General features: G+C 39.9%; 1 protein-coding gene across 2 annotated transcripts in view; it reads right to left on the reverse strand.

Annotated features, from left to right (window-relative positions):
• PLOD2 (procollagen-lysine,2-oxoglutarate 5-dioxygenase 2) overlaps positions 1-25,006 on the reverse strand; it is a 62,327-nt gene that overhangs the window by 35,247 nt on the left and 2,074 nt on the right. Inside the window, exons 1-3 of one of the 2 annotated variants that reach the window (XM_044432891.1) lie at positions 20,096-20,491; positions 12,380-12,471; positions 3,587-3,723 (exon numbers count right to left, since the gene is read on the reverse strand). In XM_044432891.1, coding sequence (XP_044288826.1) covers positions 3,587-3,723; positions 12,380-12,415 — 173 coding nt within the window. In that variant the 5' untranslated portion in view covers positions 12,416-12,471; positions 20,096-20,491. Of the gene's footprint in view, positions 1-3,586; positions 3,724-12,379; positions 12,472-20,095; positions 20,492-25,006 lie in introns of those variants that run through there. The other variant, XM_044432890.1, reaches the window with a different exon arrangement.

The raw sequence follows: 25,006 nt of genomic DNA on the forward strand, positions 1-25,006 counted from the left end.
AATGTGTTTACAATTTCAACCCGTGTCTTTGTTATCCATTGTAACAATGTCTCATTACGTAGCTTTTTTGAAATTGCTTTCCTGCCAACATGCACTTGAATCTATATATTCTTTGCCTGAAGTGGCTTGTTCCCTTGCCTGAAGTGGGTATTTATCCCAACACGTAAGATTCTCAGAAAAGATGCTGGGATTATACAATAACTCAATTTACCAGGCACTAACACTTGTGCCATGCAAAGAGTATTTGAGGCATAATTGTGTATCCCAATGTGCAAATCATTCCAAAACCTTGTATTCTAACCATCAGGATTTTCAGGGTTCATACTAACAGTGAGAGCAGTTATGTTGAATGTGAGGAAAATTATGACAGTAATTCTTCACACAGTTCATAGCTTAATTATGAAATCTGCTGGCACAGCATATGGTGACAGCCTCAAATAGCTTTCAACTAGCCACTTTCATGGGAGAAAAGCCTACCAATGGCTACTAGTGATGAATGCTATAGGATCCCTTCAGGATTAGGGGCAACATTCCTCTGGATTCCAGCTGCTGTGTGCAGCTAGCTCTAGCAGGAGGGCACCACGGCACTCGTGTCCTGCTTCTGAGCTTCTCACAGGCATCTGGATAGCTACTGTGGTGACAGGATGCTGGACTGGATCGACTTTGGTCTAACCCAGCAGGGAAGTTTTTATGTGCTGAACACTTGAATTACTGTTCAGTTAAAACATTAAAAACCTCCATTACCCATTGAATGAGTTTGTATTCAATTAATCCAATGTAACAAATATCAACACATTTCCATGAACCCAAACAACATTCCAAATTATGTGTCACAGAAAGGAAATAATCTGGTGCTGTTATAAACCTAATCAGCTGCCAAAGATGACACATAAGTCAAGTGAACCAAAATACAATATTTCAATATAACTCCGCCGTGGGCTATTACAGAGGATTTTATAGTGCACCACTGTAGTGAACACTGCTGCTAGGTAGTTTAAGAAGTTGGACTTTAAAAATCGCATGGATATTCCCTTTAGCTGACCAGGTATATTCCTTCAGTTGTTAAGCACACAATTAACATTTATCTTCTCTCCACCACCACCACCCAGAACAACCATGACATAATTTAAAACTCTTCCATTGGGCTTCACCACTGTTTGACAGCTGTGATTTGGTTTTTAAATCATACTCTGAATATATGAAATTTTTTGTTTAAACTGACATCAATAATAGCACCATCACAACAACAGACAGAAAGTGGAATTTGCTTTGGGCCATGTGGGCTACAGAGCCCTGGTCATGGCCTCAAGATCGCAGCTTTAGTTGTATCCCTGCCTGTTGCACATGGCCCACAGCCACCAACCAGTACTTTTAAATGCCAGGGACTGCAAACAGCTGGAGGTGTTTCCCACTAACAATCCGATCAGCTCCTAATAATGGGGAAAGACTTGCCAGCTGCAGAAAAGGAAGCTGGTTGCCAAAATGCCTGTAGGAAGCAAAGCAGTCTCAGGTTTTGAGAGGCCAATCTCCATGGAGATGAACCAAACGGAATTCATTCTCTGTTCACTGCCTGTTACAACTTTAGGGGAAAAATAGCAAAGAATTCTTGCTACTTAATCCCATAAGCAAGTCCTGAAACAGTTTTGTTTTCAAGTGGAAACACACACTTCACTTCTATGGGCAGAAAACTATTCCAAGAAGCATTCAAGTTAACAAATTCATACATGGCTTTTTAGAATGCACATTAAGACATTCACTTACATGCCCTTTTCTTCTCCTTTGACCTCTCCCTTTAAAAAAATCTCCCTCTTCTTGGAAAAACTACTTACTTAGCAGCAGAGAAGGCTGTTCTGGTATGGTGTAGGTCAGACAGAGGATTAGCCATTTAACTCATGGGAAAGAAGTTGGATACTAGTTGGATTAGTTCCATACTATTTTAGCTACTTTCTATGGAGTTGCATGTGTTCTGTGGGTCATGACCATACTTGTTCATTGTGTCCAAGCTCCATGCTTTGGAGGTAATGTCATGCAATGGAAAAATGAGGTATATGGATAGCTCCCCCAGTAGATATCATCTCCAAGATGTGCAGGTCAGGCCAGGGCAGAGAGCTAGCCATGATGCCAAACCACTACCATGTGGAATGGAATTATGTGTAAATGGAATTAGGATCTGCACAGGGCTTGAATCTTTATGCTATTAGATCACACAGAGACTTTGGTGTGACCAATCTTGCTCCAGATTAATTATTACATTCAGTTCTCTATTAACTAATTCCAAAGATGGATAAAAATGCACTTTCCCTATAAACATCATTATTTTGTTAGCGTTTAAGCCTCCTAACTGTCAGTTCAAAAGGATGACTAAAGGTGTCCAATGGCCACTGAGTAATTCCAACGCTCTCACCGGTTTCTACCTCAGATTCAAAAGCATACAGACAGCTAATGCAAGCCAAACAAAAGTAAGAACATAAGAAAAGCCATGCTGGATCAGACCAAAGGTCTATCTATTTCAGAATTCTATACTCATGGAGGTAAGTCAGCCGCCCACAGGATCACTCCAGCAGGTTGGGGTCAAGACCTCCTCTTCCCAACCACCTCAGCAACTGGTGTATGCAGGCATGTCCCCTTTGGTGAAGGAGGTAACAAATGGCCAGTAAGGCTAGTAGCCATTGATAGCCATTCCTTCCATAAATTTGTCCAAATGCCATTTAAAGCTATTCACATTCGTGTCCATCACTACTTCCTGTTGCAACAAATTCCACAGTTCAGCTATATCTTGCATGAAAAAGTACTTCCTTTTGTCCTGTTCTAACCCTTACCACAATCCATCTCATAGCAATCTATGTTTGAGTATTATGGGAGAAGGAGAAAAATGCCTCCCTATTCATTTTCTCTACACTATGCACAATTTTAAACACCTCTCTCCCCTTACTCACCATTTTTCTAAGCTGTCTGTCCCTGTTCATGTAGCTGCTCCTCATGGTGCTCCTCCCCACTGTTCATTTTCATTGCCCTTCTTTGTATTTTTTTCAACTCAGTAATGTCCTTTTACAGCCAAGGCAACCAGAAGCAAACACAATATTCACACAATATCCAGTATGGCATCTATAAGGCTTATGCCCTAGTCTCTGACCCCTCACTTTAGAAATCAGGCATGACTCTAAGTTAACATAAGATTGCCATCACTCTGCTACTGCTCATTATGCATTCTTTACAGAAACACTTTCTATTTCACTGCCATTTGGACTATTTCTTTACCCAATAATTTCTGACAGAAACAACTAACTCATAATGCAGGAATGTTTAGTTGGGCTGTGTGTCTCAGTCTGTCAAGCCTAGATAAAATCTCCACCCCGCCCCTTGAGGAGTGCAGCAGACACAGCCCCCAGACAGCTTTTTACATCTGTAAATCCACTGAACAAACACAGTGCAAGAGTTCTGTAAGTGAAAAACAGCCACCAACTTTTCCTACTTGGGCAGGGTGAAAATAACTGCATGGTTAAAAGGCAAGTCACAGCAAAACCCAACATATTATAAACTTCCTACTGACTGAAATGTCAAATCCAAAACAAGGAAGGTATCTTACCAGTCAAGATACATAACCACCAACTTTTCCCGATCAGCATACATTTCCAGCGCAGATTTCAACAGGCGTACTTTCTGACCACCTCCAATTGAGTTTACAGTTTCTGAACTTTTCCATTCTTCACCTTGACCAAGGACCTGTGAACAGGGATTCAGTGGTTTCTCATGTACTGAGCAGATATGCAAACCAAAGCAAAGGTACCATAACAGTTAGGCTAAGCCTGATGTGATAATCCCATATAAATAATAAGAATGTGGAAAGCTTCCTTATACTGTCTTTGACCTATGACTTATTGGTTTAATACAGTCTACATTGACCAAGGACTCACCTGGTTTCAGACAGTAATTTTTTCTTACATCAAGCAGGTACAAAACCAGGAATGGTTAGCTATCGCTCTTCCCTTCCACCTTTTAGCTGGCTAATCATATATATGTCTCAATCATTCATTCATCCCTTGCATGACTAGGACTGCCTCTGCAACAGCAGGTACCGCTACAACAAGGGAGAGTCTAAGGGCTGCTCAACACAAGGTGACTCTTTACGTGGAGTAGTGGGTGTGGGCTTTGTATGATGCTGCCACCATCCTCCAGTGCCTCTCCTGTGTTTTCCAAACAGTTTTACAACTTCTTTCAGAAAGAGAATTCTCGAAAATGGTGGAATTAAAAGCTTCTGTACTTTGCAATTCTGCTAGACCACAGTGTCACCATGTTGATGTGTAATGGTGTATACAGAAAGGCTTAGGAAAAGAAAAAAGAAAAAAAGGGTAAAGGACCTGAACCTCTTCAAGAATCTGGAAGTCACAGCATCAAGTAAAGTGGTGTAAAAACCTCATATAAAAATGCCTAATTCAGAGACATTCAATCATAACCTTTTCTCCTCTTTTAACACAGAGGTGGGGAACCTCTTTCAGCGGGAGGGCTGAAGTCAGTTTTTGTGAATCACTGGGGACCACATTCTAGTAGTGGGCATGACCAAAGACAAAGTGGACAGGGCTGAAGGCAAAAGCAGGAGCAGTACACCAAAAACTAGTGCAGCATAAAGCTCTTACAGCCAGTAACTAAGTGTTAGGAAAGGCATTTCAACCTTCTGGAATGGAAAATACCACTGCCCAAAAGCTGGGAAACCACTAAATGATGGGTGCTTTGGGGAAAATGAGTGAATCCAGGAAATCTAGAGCTGCCTTCCAACATGAAGGTTCACCACCCCTGTTTCAACCCTGACCAGAACCTCTGATACTCGGTTTATATAGTTGCCTAAGAATTCAAGAACAAATCTAAAAGGATCATGGCATGGAATTCACTTGCTGGTCCATTGAATGGTCAAGTATTGTCAACCAAATGCTTGATATTGACTGTGGGAAAATACAAGCAAATATTAATATTAGCTTTCTATTTCATTACGATGTCACCTCTTAGCAATAGCAAGGGTGAGGTATACTTGGTTCCTGGATCTGAATCAGACAATGGCAAACCTACCAGCTACCTACCCTAGGCAGTGACATTTGCCACTGGTGATTGATTGTGTTCCTGTTAGGAGAGACCTGCAGTTATAACAGCTCTGCATAGTAAGAAATGCCCACACTCAAAATTTAGGGTGCAATTCTGTACAGGGTTAGAGAGAAAAAAGTCTCACCTGAGGAATCCTGGGAATTGTGGGACACTTTTTTGTATACACATATAACCCTAAAATTTGAAGAGCTGGGAAAAATTGACATCCAAATAATATGTTATTGTTCAAAGGAAATTAGCATTTTAAATATGCATACATACTATATGCAATAATATTTCATCAGTCAATTGATGAGGGGGCATTTTTTGGCTAGTCAAAATGCCCCGTCCTGTCTCACACTCACCAAAAAGGATACTACTGTTGCAGCAATAATCCTACTTAGTTCAATAGAATGAAAGCACTTCTTTCCCTCAGTCCACCCACCTAAACAAGAAACCTTGCTTTCCTCTGACATTTTAATTTCATACACATTTTCTAGACGTCACTGAATACAGATGGAGCTCATGTTTATGGTATCACCTTTCTTTATTAAAAACAAGCCAAAACAAAGCCTCACACACATCTTGAAATACCATGCCCTCCTACAGTTAATACATATTAAGCCAGCATTTCATTTCCCATAAATTTTCCATGCCGTAAGCAGCACTGAGTTCAATGACATAACTACAGAAATATGAGAGGCGATTCCTAACCAAATACTAACCCAGCAATTACTTGCCACCACATAAAGTGACTCAAAGCACCATCTGGCTAGGAAGGAGAAAAAAAGTTTTACAATTCCTAAAACAAGATAAGCCCTAGTAGTATAATAGTTCAAAGTATAAATTGCAATGTTGGAAGGAGATTGCAGAGCAGGGAAGACGAACAATGAATAGGAGATACAAAACAGGTTAGATATGGGTTGGGGTTGAAACTTTCCTTTGATTGATTCCTGGAGTTAAATCATGTCTGTCAAGTAAGAAAGAAAGAGAGAAGGAAGGAAGAAAAAAAGAGAGAGAGAGAGAGAGAGAGAGAGAGAGAGAGAGAGAGAGAGAGACACATGCAGACAGACACAGATCTTCATGTCATGCTGACAAACTTTTGATGGACTCACTTGACATTAGGCCAAAGACAAGAATGTTCAGAAGGGAAGATTGCATTATAGTACCTGCTGCAAAAATTTGGCAAAGATTTTTGGCAAAGATTCTGTATTCCCTAGCTCTGAATGAAATCTGAAAGGGATTCTTCCCTTTTCCCTCTGGGCACTATTGATTATGAGTTGGCAGGCTACGGGAAAGCACCATCACTAACACCATTTTTAGTTTTTCTCTGGTATTGCATAGTTCATTAATCTCCCTTTCGATGTGCAAAACTGCCACTCTCTTTCACTCATCAGCACTGTCCTGCTTCTAGCACACAGTCCTTCCATCTCCCACAAGTATTTCTCCCTGCCAGCTGTCCTTCTGCCAGCAAGCAGACCAAGAGGGCCTTTCAGTGTGTTGTGGGTCTGTTGATTTGGATGCTATTTTTATTCCATAATTGTTATGTTTTGTTGCATTTAAAGGTGCATTATCTTAATCAATTTTAAATTCATAGCCAAGAACAGTAGAGTTGCAAGAGGCCTCTAAGACCATCAATTCCAATCTGCTGCTCAGTGAAGGACTCCCTGCCAGATCACTGTCCAACTGCTTCTTGAACGCTTCCAATATGAGCGAGTCCACAACCTTCCTAGGAATTGGTTCAATTGCTATACTGTTCCAACTTTCAGGAAGTTTCCCCTGATGTTCACTCAGAGTCTAGCTTCCTGTAACCTGATCCTATTATTTTGTGTCCTGTATTCTGGGATGACTGGGAACAGATCCTGGCTCTCCTCTGCATGGCAACCTTTTCTGTATTTTAAAAGTGCTATCAAATCTTCCTTCTCTTCTCCAGGTTAAACATGCCCAGTTCTTTCAATATTTCCTCATGCAGCTTTGCTTTCAGCTCCTGATCATCCTTGTCACTCTCTGAATTCCCCCAGTTTCTCCCCCTCCTACCTGACGTGTGGTGCCCAAGATGGGGCCTAACTGGTGCTAGAGGGGACCAACACTGCCTCATGTACTTTGGAAGCTATACATCCATAAATGAAGTCCAAATAGCATTTTTGTAGCTTTTTTCTAGCTACATCGCATCTCTGGTTTATATGCAGCTTGTAATCTACAGCAATTCCAAGATCCTTCTCACTTATAGTATTGTTAAGCAAAGTATCACCCATCCTGTAATGGTGCATTTGGTTCCCTTTTCCTAGATGTGTAATTCGGCAGTTATCCCTATTGAATTTCATTATGTTGTTATCAGCCGAACACTCCATCCTATCATGCACACTCTGAATTTTGTTTCTGTCTTCCAGAACATTAGCTATCACACCCAAGTTTGGGCCATCTGCAAATTCGATCAGCATTCGCTACACCTCCTTGTCCACTCCATTAATACAAATGTTGAAGGGCACTGGTTCTAAGACTGAGCCTTCTGTCACCCCGCTTGTTACCATTCCCTAGTATGAAAGGGCACCATTCAAAAGTACTCTTTTTTGAGTTCAATTCTGTAGCAAACTGTGATTTCACAAGACGGTTATTCCATCCCGCTCACATTTACCTAGTTGGCTAATCATGGGGCACTTTGTCAAAGTGCCCCATGCTAATCATGGGACACTTTGTTACTGTATATATTTTAAAATGTTATTTTAATTTTTTGTTGTAAGCCGCCCCGAGGCTTCGGCGAATGGGACAGCATAAAAATGTTTTAATAAATAAATAAATAAATAAATAATAAGCTTTACTGAAGTCAAATTATAGAATGTCCTCAACTTTCCCACAGTCTACAAGGGAGGTTGCCCAATCAATCAATCAATCAATCAATCAATGAAACAAACTAGTTTGGCAAGATATGTTACTAAATCCATACTGGTTTATTGTTCTAAGTTGTTGTTAGAACTCACCCTGAGTGACATTTTGGTTGAAATGGCAGGGATAAATCAAATAAATAAATAAATAAATAAATACATCATCTAAATACCTCAGAGTCAACATGGTACTGTGCTTTTTCAAGGTAGCTGCTCAGAACTAAGCAAAATTTACTTTGGAAAATGATTCCCTGCCTGGATAAGAGAAGGCAGTAAGAAATTTATAGTCAGCTGCAACTTCTCTCCATGCTGCACCCTCACTTGCAATTGGATTCTTCTTACCCACTTTTACTTCTTTCAAGCTACATTTCTAACTGTGAAGAAAGAGAAAAAACATCAATTTTCTTTGCTTTATTTTCAGGAGGCTAATTATGAGGAACTGCTGCAGGGAAAGGAAAAAACAGAATACATAGTTTTGAGAAAGGAGGAAACACTGTGTCTTCTAGCCTTCCTATTCCCCATTTGAAAACAGATGTTTACTGTGCTGAGGTGAGGTTTGCCAGGGAACTAAACATAGCATTTAGTTTTCAAAAATAGCCCTAAAGGGGGCAAAGACTTATTGGGACCTGCTTCAAATCAGGAAGGATAGATAACTTTCTCTGGTGAACACTTTCTTTATATGGGTTCCCCAGGAAATGAATTTCTGATAGGTTGCCACTAGTCAGAATGAACTTACACTCTTGTCTGTCCAGATGTTTCGGGAGTTTTTGACCTGTGTTGTGAAGGACTCCTCCTTTCAGCCCTGCTCCAGGGAAGAAGTAAATGAGGAAGTTCCAGAAACAGAGAGGTTACCAAAATACCTTAAAAATTCTTAAAAAGAAATGGTAGCCATGCAGTCTTCCGTGAGGGGAAAAATTTAGTGAAAAGGCTCTTTTTAAAATAGTCCAAATAGAAAAAGGACTTTCTCTGGACCTAAACAACATACACACAGAGAAAGCAAAAATTGCATATAGACACAGGATTCCACTGGATTCAGACTAACTTACCTAGCCAGATTATCAACTTGAGTACAATCTTGGATCCTAGAATATATGCCAAGTCTATTGCTAAAGAATGATCTGAGGTCTGTCTGTGGGGGGGGGGTGGGGGTGGTAAAATCTGATTTCCAGATAGATGGTAAACAAAAAAGCACTAGAAGAACTGAAAATTCCGGATTTGGGTTAGGGGGTCAAAATTACTGAGATCTTCTCAGTATCCCAGGATGTTTGGAGCACTTGGGAGGAAAAAGAACACCTGAACTGAGTGGGAAAACACCCTGAAAAATGGCAATTTGGAGAATCTGCCTTTGGCTATGGCCATTTTTGACCTGAATTAGGGTTAAGGTGGAAGTCCAGGTTAGGGTTGGGGTTGGCAAAACAAGTCTTCCCTTATAGTCTAGGGGCCTGAAATGTGTTCAGAGTGGTGAGAAAGAAAGAGAGGGCTGAAAAGATCCCACGTAACCATGACTTTAGATAATCTGAATTGGACGCATGGGCATTTCAAGGCCCAGGAGCGCCAGGTGAGAAAATGTCTGAAGTTGGATTAGAGTCACAATAACTGAGATCCCCCCAGTATCCCAGGATCTTGGACAACTTGGAAGGGAAAAGAACACCTGAACTGAGTAGAAAAACAGCCTGTAAGACGGCAATTTGTAGAATCCGCCTTTGGGTATGAGTATTTTCGCCCTGAATTAGGGTTGGGGGACAGATGGGAATTCTCTTCAATAAAAGCAAGTCTCTTTGCAGAGATTGACGGATGCCTTTCTGGACAGTTGTCTAGCTGGAAAATCAGAAAATTGCTGAACCCACCTTTTTATTAACTCTGACTTACTGCTCACAACTTTAAGGTTTTTGGAACCAGTCAGCTTAACCATGAAAAAGGGATTAAAGATGTGTTCACATTGTGGTTGACAAAAAAATAAAAGAAGGCTACATAAAGCTATCAAGGTTGCCCAGAAAGGTGTCAATGGATTAGATGGTCTACGGAACTATATTAAAAGGACTGGGGGGGATGCAGAAAGAGTAGCATCAGTACCACTAGCCTACCTAAACCCTTAATTCCTAATCCTGTTGAAGAGACAAGCTGCCAGTTCCTGAATGATGAGAGGAATCCACTATCCATGTGATTGGAGACATATTTATTGCTACTGGATAGCAGAAATGCTTTTTTAAAACAGGAAGCTGAACATAATTTATGGATCCCCAATGTTAATAACAATGTTTATGGCACATATTATACATGATCATTATTCTGCTTGACTCTGAATTTTGCAGTTTCAGGCAAATATCTTCCTCCTCAGTGAACCCAGTTTGTTTGTCAACATGATTCTCAAATCAACTTCTGGCAGTCATAACCATCCTTCTCAAAACAGCTAAACTGCTTTATATGCAACTTGCTTGCTGGATGGACAGGACTGTTGAATCACAATGGATTAAAAAAATTCCACTAAAGGATATGTTAGAAATTTTGCTGGATCGTGGTAATAGAAAGTTTTTGCCTACCTTGCAGGAACAAATAATCTGCAGCACTGGTGTTCCGTTGCAGTGGGATAAGCATTCATGCTGTCACAGCTAAAGTACTTTCATACTGGGGAGCCTGAACAACTGGTGGGTTTTGGTTGGACTATTATTCATTTAACTGGTTGGCTAGGATTTGCAGTGGTGTTATTTGCTAGAAAAAAGGGCTAACAGACCCAGCGAGTTACAAAATAGAAGCCACAGACATACATGGTGAGTATTATGGTCTAATTCAGTCCTTTTTATACTGACTACAACTCTCCTAATAAAATCATTACACAGGTATAAGTAAATGTGTAGTATGTGATCAGAATAACACCCATTATCTACACTCCCTGAGTTCTACTGTTCCTTTGGTTTGTGCAAAAATGTAGTTTTGATGCTACTTTGGAATGAGCAAGATTGGCTGCTCCTCAAGCACAGACCAGACTCTAAACAGGTCTCCTTCATACTCTGCACATTACTGGTGCAGGCACAGACCATCTTCACATGATCAGAAGCTGTGTTTGCTAAGGTTCTGGAATCCTGACTGTGTGAAGAGAATCTACAGAAACCCCACTTCTAGAAGAATAGGTTCTGGGTTTTTTGTTTTTTTGTAAAGAAAAGGGACTCAGAGAGGTTGAGTGTGAAGGCAACGACGACAATCCAGACTGCATAAATCTAAACTTTACTATTTATTATGAACACTTTGCAGCAGTTTAAAACTGTAAAATATTTTTTAAAAAACATGAACATTAAAAATAGTAAATCATTAAGAGCACACACCTATGTTACCAGACATCATTGGGGTGGGGAGGGCTGGACTGGGGAAATAGGATTCTTCAGAGACCCAGCACTGACATTAGTGCAGAGGCTGTCCTGCCCCCTCATAGCGAGCACAGAAGAGCCATGCCACCTGCCTCTCCAAGCAAAGAAATCCATCTCAGAGAGGAGGAAAGGTGAAGGGCAGGGAGAAAGCTGGGGCCACCTTCCTATGCTGATTGCGATCAAGGCCCCAGCTTCCTTCTTCCCTCCCACTTCCAAGAGCTTTATCCAGATGGCCAAAAACATGGTAATGCATGGTAGAAATAGCAATTACCCAGCTCCCCTCCAGCCTTGGATGCACATAAGCCTGCAAATTCAGAGGATCATGTGCAACTGAGGCTGGGCAATAGGAGTGCACCCTGACACATTAAACTACGTGTTTCAAAAGGCTAAATTGGAAGGAAGTATTTACACCTTTCTACAAACCAAGCAAACAGGAGCCCAGCTGCAGTTCTTGAGAGAGGCCCTTCTAAAGTTTTAGAGCTGCCCCATTGCCTTGGCCTTCTGTGATAAGAGATTTCCCTTGAAGTTGCACTGTTGATTCTAACAAGTTTGCTCTTACACAGTTAAGAAGAGGTACCTATGTTCCGTGAACAAGTGAGCTGGGTAAAAGTAAAAGCTGGCCTAGGATTAACATTCAGAATAAAAAGCTGTAAATAGTAGGAAATGGAAGCATCTTCTTCTGAAGTCACAGGAAAAGGATAGCTTTTGAATGACTAAAATGGTGAACAAATATAAAGAGAATGGAATGGAATGGAAAGGAAAGGGAAAGAGGTAATATTACACAGACCATGAGCAAAACCTTTCCAATGCTTAAATCTATCACACTGTGGAATAATTGCTTGAGGAAAGTGGAAGACTCCACCATCTGGAATACTGAACTAGACTAGGGGAAACACTAGCAAACTATAAAGCAGAGAATAATTCCTAATTGGCAGAGATATACAGCAAATGACCTAAGAAGTATTTTCCGTGATTTCATTCCATAGTAGTTACATTTAAGTATAATATGGCCTTAGCATGCACACATGCCACATACAGAGTGAAATTCTTTCCACAGAATACCTTCACTGTGTAGTTGAAATGCTTTGCTGATTGCATGAATCGGTGGTAGCCATCTCTTTCCTTGGTCGCAACAGTGAAAATTAACAGTTCATCTGGCAAAGAGGAAAAGAGAGAAGAATTAGTCCTTCATAGGTGCTTTAAGGATGATAAAGAGTTGTAAATTTGACTTCACTAACAACATTTCTTTACAGATAATGAATAATATTGCTGAATAACCAGTCTGTGATGATGAAGCAGAAGGGCAGGGGATTACATCAGTTTATTTTTTCCTTCCATTTACTTATAAAACTTTCCTCATAGTTCTACAAGTCAAACCCATAAACATTACTGGTTGCACATTTGGCTGGGCCACTTGCCCAGACATTCCTGTATCTGTTCCAGGAAGCTAGTTGTGCAGAACATACTGCCAGTAATACTGACTGGGGAGTCAAGCCCCATGCTGGCAATTTGGTTTAGAGGAGGGCCTCATCCGCCTGCCTTTTTGAAAAGGGACTTTGACAACACAGTGTGGCATCTTCAAAGAAATCTCCAGATTCCATAATGGGAATGGCCTCTCAGGTACCAGCATTAAGAAAGGTCTTTTACCTTCAGTAAGAGTGGCATTGGAATGGATTGGATGCACTTAATGGTTAGGCTCAGTAAGCAGCTTCATACATGGTATGCCAATGGCTTGAATGAAAGACAGAAGTGGTTCACTTCCAGCTTGTAAATAACATTTTCCCTGAGTATCCTGAGGCAATATCAACCATCAAAGGAGTGTCTGTTTACAAGCGTGTTTTAGCCCATTTGCCCATGATGAAAGCACCTAAAGCAACTGTCAACAAAACCAGGTGTGTAGCCTTCTTTTGCCTTATACTGAAATGCATAAACAAATACATATATTCATGAGGAACTAAGAATCTAGCAGCCACCATCCTGTCAAGGAGGTTATACTGACAAAGGGTGAGAAGCTGGTGATGGTGATGGTGTTGGTGTTGGTAAGAAGGGTGGTGAGAAGGAAGGGTAGTAGTTACCTTTACTCACTGCCTGGCTGGCTGCCTGTCAAGCAAGCAAGTGGAGTCCATGAAGAAAAGAGGATGAGGAGCAAGAGTTCCTCACGACAATGGTGCCAAGAAGGCAGACTCACTGTGCACAGGGACCCATGGAGGGTGTCTTGCCCAATAGTCTTCAGAAAGCTGGGGCACAGAATGAACATGGCTATTCATTGTTTTTCCTAGCTAAATGGAATCTAGATTAGCTACTAATCACTGCACCACCATTGACTCTGTATACCCCTGATTTCTTCTTTATTCAAGGAAAAATACACTATAACCTAGTGCGTCAACAGCCCCCATCCAGAAATACATCTGTATAAATTAATTCTTTGTGTCATATTATTCAGGATGCATGGCACTACAAATTCAGGCCAAAATCATAAATTGATATCATCCCCAACGTACAACTGCTGCTCCAAAAGCTAGGATATTCTCGGCCTCTCAATAAAAGCCATGCAAATCATTGAGGATGAGAGCAAATGGAAACAAAGCCATTTGGAAGCCCTTCAGACTCATGAAAGATTATACATTTTCAATATGCTTGCTTTTACGGCACAAAAGAGAAAATCCAGTCAGTACATTAAAGGTTTTATTTCAAGATATTTATGTCATCAGATTGAACATAATTGGGGATTAGGCAATCAAAAATGCATGGCTATTTCAGTCTTATTTTAAAATATGGTTGTCACTAGTACTGGGTACATTTCAGCCGTAGGAACAAATTAAAGATACAACAACAACATTCACACATTGCCAGAAAATTGGTACCATATCTAATAAACAATTTCTACTTAAAATTATGAAATGGCTCTGAGCAATTTCCCTCTAATCATACTCCCACCTTGAACTAATACAGGTTGTGAAAGAATTATATAAAGAACAAAAGAAAGAATTAGCAGAGGTTTCCTCCTTTTATTTTGCAGTAGATCACTAGTATACAGTATGCTTGAAAATGCAGTCAGACTAGAGAAACCAGATTGTATTTTAATTACATTTTCCTACATGAGCAATTTAGATTTGGTACCAACTTTGTTAGAAAAGTGTATAGTGCACTATTCTTCTAATGAGACCAAATTCTTCAAGTGGGCACATCATAAGAAGGCAAAATTCCCTGGGGAAGACAATCGTGCTAGTGAAAGGTGAAGGCAGAAGAAGAAAAGGAAGACAAAATATGAGATAGATTGACTCCATAAATGAAGCCACAGCCTTCAGTTTACAAGATTTGAGCAGGGCTGTCATGGGTGGGAACATCTAGGAATGAACACATTCATTCATATAGTTGCTACAAGACAGATACAACTTTTTGGCATATAGCAACAACAATGTTGACCCAATCACCCCAAATCAGTTATCAGAAGACTGATTGTTCAGCCAGGAAAGTATTGCTCAATTCAATGAATGACAGGTTACCATTCTGCCAATGAAAATGATGATCTGTTGTATTCGGTGCAAAGGGAATTCCTATGAAGGCAGCGACTGCCCACCAGACCCAGAATGACTGCTCAGGATTCATAACATTTGAGTTCACATACCATCTCAGAGCAAAATATACAAACTATGGAATATGCTAAACTCGTTTCTGCATTTGTGTGTGCCTGCAAGCTGAATGAAGCGATGGTAGTGATTGTAGCCAAAAATGCCTCACTCAGCTTTGGGGAGACCAATGGAGAACAGTGCTGTGAAGCCGCACAGAAGAAAATTATTATTGCTTCTTCTAGCAGACCTTTCAGAAAGCACAAGAAGCTCAGAAGGCTACAAAAAGCTGGTGAATGGGACCTAAGTTGAAAAGAACACATGCAGCCAAACCTACACATACCTTAGACACCAGAAACGTAAAACCTGAACCCTGTTCCCTGAAAAATGTCATCCAAATCTGAACTATCTTTGTAGAGGAAGCAAAAACACCAACAGCTTCTTTTGAGATTAATTTCAGGCTAAAAGCCTTAAGCTTCAGTAGTTCAGTAGTCAGTAGTCATTTTTGTTGGTGTTGGTGCTGGTGCTGTTCAGTCTCAGAGTCATGTGGACCACAGCACACCAGGCCCTCCTGGTCTCCACTGTCTCCCAGAGTTACTTGTACTTGTGCTCCATTCTTCCCCAGTAGTACATTGGACTCTTTCCGAACGGAGGGGCTCATCTTCTCGCGTCATATCTTTTAGCCTTTCGATACTGTCCATAGAGTTTCCATGGCAAGTGGTGGGTTGCCATTTTCCTCTCTAACAGATCACCTTTTGTCAGAGCCTGTCCATCTTGGGTGCCCCTGCCCAGCATAGCTCATGGCTTCATTGCGCTACACAAAAAAATACAAACATTATAGAATTCTAAAGGTCTGAAGTAACAAGATAGTCCTTATAAACTGAATGAACTTGCAAAAACTCTCTCCATCAGCAGATAGAACATGCTATCATCCTGTCAATTATGTGTCTGGAATAACACCATAATAATGTGTTAATTTACAGTTACATTCACTACTCCCATACTTTACTACTAGACTGTGGAATGGTTTCCTCATACAGGCTATTAGGAAAAGAACACTTGTGCAAGAAGCTCTGTTTAATCCATAGTTTTTGATTACTTATACTGATTTCACAGTACACAATTCTAGCTACTGATACTACTCAAGAAAACAAGGTTAGAATAACAAAAGCAACACTAAGTATACAAATAACAAGCCTAGCTCATGCAGAGCTATTTCTCTCAGCCTACAATTCACTAAAAATAAAATATTACTGAAAATAGTCTGAAAGCAAACACCACTTTTTGGGCATGTAAGCTTCCATTCAGTTAATCTTCCTCCATATTTTTCAAGGAATACTATAATTGTGTTTGAATAATAAGCTAAAATTTAAAGAAAAAACAGAGCAGCACTCATAATGTCCTTCGAAACAAATTTAGAAACGTAATGCTTCAAAGTTACTGCATACTTTGTTATATAAAGTAACAAAAAATTAGCTATTCAGAGTAGAATCCATCATAACCAGTACCAAGCAAGGATTTGTGCAGCTGCTATAACTGTATGCCCCGTTAGAGACGACCAGACATGGCATATTGTTTTTCTGGAGCAAGTGGAAAGGACCAGCCAAACAAATTGTATGTGGTCATCCAGCAGACAACACTTCAGTCCCATTATTTTCTTCAAATATTCTTAACATATGAGTGGTTTGTTCAAATAAATCCATGATTACATACTCAGCTTGACTCAAGTCAGCTACTTTTCCACTGCTGAAAAAGCACACTGGCAGTTATGAAAATCAAATGCTGGGCTCTTCAGTAAGGAAAAAACTACTCCCTATCAGATTGTCTTGGATGCATTATTTTACTGGCAAGAATCTGTAGCCCACTACTGGATATAAATATATGTGAATTATGGCCATACGTGGTTCCTTCATTCTTCCATGTCTTGAAAGTTGGCTAGGGTCCTATAATGTACCCTAATCCCCAATTCCAACATGAACTGTTGATAGCTTATTTTACAAGTTTACTGGACTGTAAATGATTTGCTAGAATAATAGCATATCAAGGCATCCAAGATCTCTGACTATTGTCTTTTGTGATAACGTATCAACATTATTTTATTTTACAGGTATTTAAAATTCATATCCGGCCAGGTGATCTGATAGACTTTATACAGATCCTACTCGCATGAGAATTCAGATACTGATTATGTATAAAATGTATCTGCTAGGACAAAGTTAGAGATGACTAGCCCTCCCTGATTATCAGGTGAATAACAAGTAACAATTGTTTCTAAAATAAGAACCCAAAGCCTCATCTTCATGAGATACTTCTAATTTAGGCATTCTTAGGCCTTACAAGAGGAAGCAAATGCCTGCAATGCACAGAGTCCAATCATTTGCACTGTGTTAAACATGTGGATAACTGATGTTACAACAGCTTTAAGTCCAAATAGCAGGAATTTGAAACCAAGTCAGCTTAACAAAGAAAAGTTTTTCTTAAAAATGTTCATTTGAGGCACCCTGCCAATTTGTAAAGAAATTGTTGGCACACCATTGCAAGCTAAATGTACACATCCAAAATTCAGATGTTTTTGTTTCCCTATATATATGGAACAGATACATTTAAGGAAGCACCCAGTTCATATGCATGCTGGGCCCCAGAACTAATACAAAACATGAAGGCCGGGGGTCCTTTCTTTCCACTCCAGTGTACAAGTGGCATATGATAGAGGCAAACATAAAAAGCCCGAGCTGAAAGGAGGAATAAATTTATCATCTAAACAAGCTTGATGGAGAGGCCATAGATATTTCTCTACTGCGAACAGTGACTTCTTAGTCAGAAAAGCATAAACACTGTAATCCAAAAGAGAGGTAAATCTGCAGTGACTCCTGTAAAAGTATGCATATGTATGCATTTATAAACCCAGACCTAAAACAAGTTCCATTTGTTTGCTTAGATGAGAATACTAGGGGCAGTTTCCTGCTCAGCAATAATGCAGATATACTGTAAATTACCAAGGTATTTGCACAAGCAATAGTTGGTGCAATGCCAATAGCATGTATGAGCACAATGGATTTTCCAGGGAGAAAATCCAGCAAACACTATTGGCATTGTACTAGACATCACTTTGGGCTAGTACAATGCAATCTGTATTAGCACTAGCATCACATAACTGATGTGGCATTGTGATTAGAGGATTCAACTGGGAATCAAGGCTGAACTCTAGTGTCTATCCAGTCATGAAATTCACAGGGCAACTTCAGGCCAGCCTAACTTGCAGGGTTACTGTGAAAATAAAAAGATGACAACTACATAGGCTGCCCTGGGATCCTTCAATGGGACAGGGAGAAGGTAGGATTATAATATATAATAGGAATATAATATATAATATATAATTTAATGTTATAATTATTTTTAACTTATTGTTGTTAGCCACCCCGAGGCTTCGGCGAATGGGGCAGCATAAAAATGTTTTATTAAATAAATAAATAAAATATAAGTGTAATAAACACATACATTGATAGAATACTGCCTCAGGTGTATGAAGTTCTACTGTGCAGATGATGCAACTTCATGGAATGTTGGTTGCTAGGATCGATATTTGTACCAAGTACAGCTTCTCAGGTGGACTCAAAGACTGGTACAAGACTCCCGCGTACTGGTCCTGAATCACTCAAAAATGACTTCTAAAAATATTCATGAGTTATCAGTCACATCCACTTTGTAGACTTGAAGAGAATTTGTATAGCCAACACTTTTCAATTATATGTTCCTTTGGTCATAGCCCAGCATAACACTTGACAAATAGTGTATGCTGAGCTCCAAAAGGTGCAAGCTGCCCTGCCAAATTAGACATCATCTTTCTTTTTCCCATTACAGAATGCTGAAGTAATGGGGCTGAGTTAAAGAAAAGTAAATAAGCGACAGTTCTTGAATGAACACTGCAATTACTTGCACAGTGGCAATTTTGATCCCACATAAATTGTGTCATAAGCACTATACATACACCCTCTACAGGAAATTGAATAAATCCATAGATGCAATAGCCAAATGTGTATTTTCATAACCTTTTGTGCTTTTAAAAAGCTACATTCATAAAGTCATAAAAATAATATACAAATTTAAGCACAATTTATGCAGAGTCAGACGATGTTCCATCAAGTCCAGTGCTTTCTATCCTGACTGGGATGAATTTCTAAGGACGCAGATGAAAACTTACCTATAATGAGGCTTTTAACTGAAAATGTATAGTATTAAATGTTCTGTGTCCAAGCTGTGTGTTTTACCACTATGCTGTGGGCTCCCTTCTTCACCTGTGATAATAAAAGAAGATGTCTGTCTGTCTGTCTGTCTGTGAACACCAAGCTTATGAAAGCGAGACAAGTAAAAATGGGCCTGGGTACTTAAAGAATTGACTTTAGAATTGCAACCTGGGTCTCTCTGGAAACTATTTTCAGTGGAAACTGGTCATGACTAATTTTACCTTTAACTGAATCCTGAGCAAAACTTAAGTATGGAAGAACTAGTTAGCCTCTTTGTGTGATGCACGGCCAACTGAAACAACCACTAAAGATTTCTACTTACTACATAGCTTGTGATAAATAAGAATACAGGAGCTTATTTAGACAGGCTTTCAACTAACCCTTATTTCAAGAAAGCATTTAATACAAAAAATACTGTTCAATTGGAATGTATGCTAGTACATCCTGGAAAAAAAAGTATTCCATTTACCATATTACCAAACAATCTTGCTTTTTTTTAATTTATCATACAGTTTTGGTGGTGATGCTGGCTGTTTTAAATAACCAGCATGACTACTTATTGGTAAATCCTCAGCAACTGGCATCAATTTCACAAAGTGAGAAAAGTTTAGTAGTAGAAAAAAAATTCTTGCCCTTAAGCCTTTTCTTCTTTTCTTTTCTTTTCTTTATTTTTTATACAAGGCCAGCTGTTTAAACAGCAGCAGTAAAAGATGAGATCCACAGTATGCTTTAAGCTACTCTTTTAGCACCTGGTTTGTTGACATTTTGACTGGAGCAGTTTTCTGTTTTTCCATGGCACTTGATCATCGTTTCCCCTCTTTTTTATGTTCCTCCTTTCACTTAAGATATCAAATTTTGGGGTGCAGTGCGGAGAACACCCAACCATAGTAAGAACACAATTCTATAACTCCCAGTCATTGTTGGGGTGATGGTGGCATAGGATAGGTTGTAATCACAGATCTGACCTTGGAAAAACACTGAGGTTGAAGCATGTCCCCTTGGAAGACCTTCCCTTTGTCCTCAGAGGCAGCAGGGTTATTCTGTACTGGTCAGGGTCTTAAGATGGAATGCTGTCTTCAGAGCAGGGGGCAGGGAAAGGAATCCTAGCGGATCCTCTGCACCTTCTCCTAGCAAGGAGGAGAAAACCATTTACATTGCCAAAGTAACTAAGACAAACTGTACTAAGCTATTCAGAGATGAACTGCTTTATTTTGGACAAAGCCGGCCCAAAGCATCTTGGTGATGGACGCAATGCCACACACATTATCCATAGACTGGATCTGACCAGACTGACAATGAACTCCTGCTTCCTAGCAGGCAATGAGACAGCACCCTCCATTGGACCTGGAGGGTAGTCATTAGCTTAAGGGTCTCAGGGAAAACTGGGGAGCTGGTTTCATTGCATTCCCAGTGTCTGCTACCTCAAATGTTGTTAGCTGCCCTGAGTGCTATTCTAACAACTGAAAAGGCAGCATGAATAACCCTAAATTAGATAAATATCATTTAGAATAAAAATGGCTGTTTTCAATTTAAAATGACATTACCCATAGTTCTAAGATGACCTCATTACAGTGGACCTAATTCAACTAGATGTTTAAAAGGTTGATATTAAACAATTGCCTAACATATTATATTTTCAAACAAATTACGAACACACTGTACACACTGCTGCAAATCTACCATAAACGTCAGAAATAATTTTAAATATACTGAACACAGAAAGCCCAGAGTGAATGCTTTATAGAAGTAGTAACCACATTTATTTTCTGACAATAAAGAATTAACTGCCTGATGTGCCAACCTGCTAAAAGCTTCCAGTTTTTTAATATTAATGAAACTGCTTGTTTACATTCACATGCCTCAGAAAAACTGGTGTGTGGGTCAAGATAGTCAGCTTGTGTGAGCAACTTTGACATAGTGAGTTTGTACCATTTAGGAGGTTTGGAAGATTTAGAAACTAAATTCACGCCAGCTTTCTGATTCCACTAAATATATGCCTTTTTGACATTTATGATCACCAACATTTACGAAGAATAATGAAAAAAAATTAAAGTATGCATGCAGCTGTGGATTCACCATTATCCATGTGGTAGGTATGCAATTTTCAAAGGAAATAGCCCAGGACTAATGAGCTCTGAGAAACTTTAGTTTTATTAGAGTCACACTCAGTGGCACGTCCACTCCATAAATCAAACTGCACAGTATCTGATGCATTGTGCTGTGCATCCCTGTTTAACATGGAACACATTTGTGACACGTTTCCAAATGAAATAAATGTGCCATACATACAAGCTCATTCATTTTGATTGTTTGGAGATGGGAGGGAAAGCACCCAGCAGTAAGAAATCATTTTGACAGAAATCTGGATTATAATTCTTACACTGACACCGAGACACCAGAAAAGGTTGCACAATCTAGTTCTAATGTCCTGAACAAATTCCATTTGGTGCAGTTGGTTTGCAAACTTTTCTTGTAATATAGGTTGTGTTCAAGTTTGGTTTGCTCTTGCTCTGGAATGACAGACCTACTCCCTTATTCCAAGTCTTGACAATGTGATCTGATCAAGGCAAAAGATGAGGGCATTTATTCCCCTTTTCTTTATCCCAGTTTCGTGGTGGCATAGTTTCATGGGCCTGTGGAGTGGGCCCTCTAGTAACCAAGAACCACAGCGCCTGGTATCCTGGTCCCTGAGATGTTGTACCTGCTGGTGGTAGAACTTTCTCAGAACAGAGGAAGCTTTTGCCAAACCAAAGTATACTGATCCTTCCAGCAGCAGAGCTTTTCTTTGCATATGGAGTACCACCTCTGCTACATCCCAATCCCTTCCAGACAACAAAGCGGAGTTAGGTTTGTATTGCAAGTTATTCTCATTGTTACTAATGCAGACATGAGTCCAGAATCTACTTTAATGAAGTGGTCTGTTTGGAGATAAACAATGCCAAAGAAATGGAAACTACATCAAGGTAAATAACATTAGAGTTTAGCTGCAAAGAATCATATACAGCAAGGAAGTATATGCAAAACAAAACAACCTCATCTAAGGAGAATGTAAGGCTGGAAACTGCTGTTAACAAAGCCTGTGGTATCTGGATTCCAGTAATGAGATGACAAATTTCTTACTGTTTACTTTAACCAGAATCCACTCTGTTTTTAAAAAATGGGTAACATTAGCCTAGGCGTGTGGTGCAATTTTGTATATAGCTCACATGCAAGATCCTTAAAATCTATGCCCTCCAAATAAAGGAAAGGGACTTATCATGTATCTTGATCAGGTATGGACATAGCATTTCACATATGTGAACCCAAGTGCACTCTACTTCATAGGGAGCATGGCTGGACACAATTTCAAGCGTCACTGCTCTGCCCACCAGGAGGGCTATTTGAACTGGCCCCTTTTCACCAAGAGTTATATTCTGGCTTGGCAGTACTTTTTATATTGTGGAGATAATTATATGAGACCTCATGTAGTACAGCAGAGAAGTGCTAGCCTTAAAATTACTTTTAAAAGGGGGGAAATGACACTGACAAATGCCACAAAGTGTGGCTTCTACAGCAACTAATCGAGAGGTGCCTGTGTAGTCATACAGCTACGCTGCATTACACACAGGCGTCTGTTGCTAAGTCCACAGTCCCTTTGTCCATTGTAAGAAGGAAGCTAGCTAAAGGCCAGGCACCAGAAACAATGCACTGCTGTTTAAGTGCTGGGAGCGCTGCAATGGAGGTGTGACCTGCAGGAAAGCCATCTGCTACTGAAGGGACTTCATGTCTCAAAGATCCATTTGCAAAAGCCCCAAGCCAATAAAATCCTGTTGTCAGAAAGCCTCCATTTTTCATCTCGTTTGTATCTAGTTGCCATGTTGGCAAAAGTAAGTAACCAAGTATGCTGGATCCTCAGGACTGCAGAGTGAGAGAATATTTAACCTCTTAATGCCTGTGGCTACGGAACTGAAGACAAACTGAGACACTCTTCCTCACACGATCAGGGCGGTATCTTGCCACTCATTCACTGACAATACAGAGAACACTGAACATTTTAGTGACCTTTGTTGTTTAGGAACAAAGAATAGCTGCTTAGCGTCTCAGCATACAACCTTGATGTCTCTATCCCTTTTGCACCACTTGGAATGTATGATCAGACACCCAAGTTTTTGTTTCTTAATTCTCTAACTGCTTATCAACCCATAGACAAAAAATGGTCTTTCTGATATACCCAACTGTCCAAGGTGCACACTTTTATGCTCTTCCAGCTGCCACAGGGACAACCATCTTTGTTTCTCAGCTTCTTGCTATTTTTGTGCCCAGAAGAACCCCTACTGTGGCCTGAAAACATTTAACTCCCTAGATTAGAATCTTTGCATTCCATCTCAGAGGATGTCTTGAGAGGCCCTAGGAAATCCTGAACTCCCTGCCCCTTTGACTAAATCTTACTCAAACACTTCCCCCTTCTCTCAGAAGACATGGATGGGTAAAAGATTCCCTTTTTCTCTCATTGCACCCGAACTTTAATTTACTAGGTTTGTTGCTCCTTTTGTTTCCTCCTCACCTTGCTAGTTCTTGGCCCCCCACCTCTCTACACCCATATCATCCAATCTAGGCACAGAAATCCTTGATTTGCTATAACTCTCCCAGTCTCCCTCCCTTGCTTTCTAGAACAACCTTCAGTAACTTGACCACGGCTTTGTATGTTATCATCTTTTATTAGCACTCCTCTTGGAGTTACTTCCCAAAGTTACTAGCTAGGCCAAACATCCTATGTTACCCATGTTGTGCATAAAAGTTACCCACGTTGCATTTCTATTCTTTAGCGATCTATACTAGTTTCTGAGCCAGCCTAGAATGACCCCAGCTTGTCTTCCAACAGGACAAGACACAGAATGTGCAGAGAGAAGAGATTTTCCTAACACCAGACTCAACTCCCCCATTCATCCATTGCTCCTGCGAGGTTCACTCCACGAATGCGGAAATAGGTTCAGGCTTCAGTCCAAGACCGTCGTAAGTCAGCACATGACCCACTGAACTTACTTTTTGAGTAGACAAGTTTAGGACTGCATTGCCAGACATTTGTAGAAACTATGTCACAAGCAAGCTGGGTAACTATTTATTAGCTTTAATGCATTCCTGGATTGATTGGTTGGTTGGTTTGTTGCAACAGAAAAGAGCTTCAGCTCACATCTTTGTGTTAGGCTGCATCTTTAAACCCGCAATATATGTTGCAGCACCCTCAGAAAAAAACCTGCTTCATCAGAAATTGAATATCAGACAAACAAACAAATACTCCCTACCACCTCATGCAAGTCACTCATGAGCACAGGTATCAAGATGTAAATGGAATTTGTCAGCAAAATTTGTTTATTCATTGCATCTTTCATGTTCACAACACTTGTTCTTCCCCACAACAAAGTGTTACACATTAAATACAGTGTTACTATTTTAAAATATTTGTTTTATTAAAAGGTTAATACTTTAAGTAATAGATTTCCCTTTTCCATGGCAAAACAATTAAAACAGGCTTTTAAAGTTAGCTGTTTACTACTCCAAAGGTGTGAATCAAGACTTTGCACTTTTTTTATTACTACCAGATGAACCACATAACATATAAACATGAGATAAATTTCCCATGCCAAATGTGAGTAAGCACAGGGGAAGAATCGAAAGCCTACTTTAGCTCAAGGTTCCAAGTATGAAGAATATGGCAAGCAATATGATGCCTGTTTTAAATCCATTGTCACTTTTGAATGAAAGTATGAGAACATGTCTCAGACACTTTAAAAAAAACATGTTTTATGCATGTCTTTTTTTTTCTTCTGTTTTACACACTGAGGATTGAATTTCATACTATTTTCTAGCTCTTTGGAGCAAGCATTTTACAGTATCCA

The sequence above is a fragment of the Varanus komodoensis genome, unplaced genomic scaffold (assembly GCF_004798865.1).
Source record: "Varanus komodoensis strain SLA01 unplaced genomic scaffold, ASM479886v1 scaffold25, whole genome shotgun sequence".
In the NCBI taxonomy this organism is placed as follows: domain Eukaryota; kingdom Metazoa; phylum Chordata; class Lepidosauria; order Squamata; family Varanidae; genus Varanus; species Varanus komodoensis.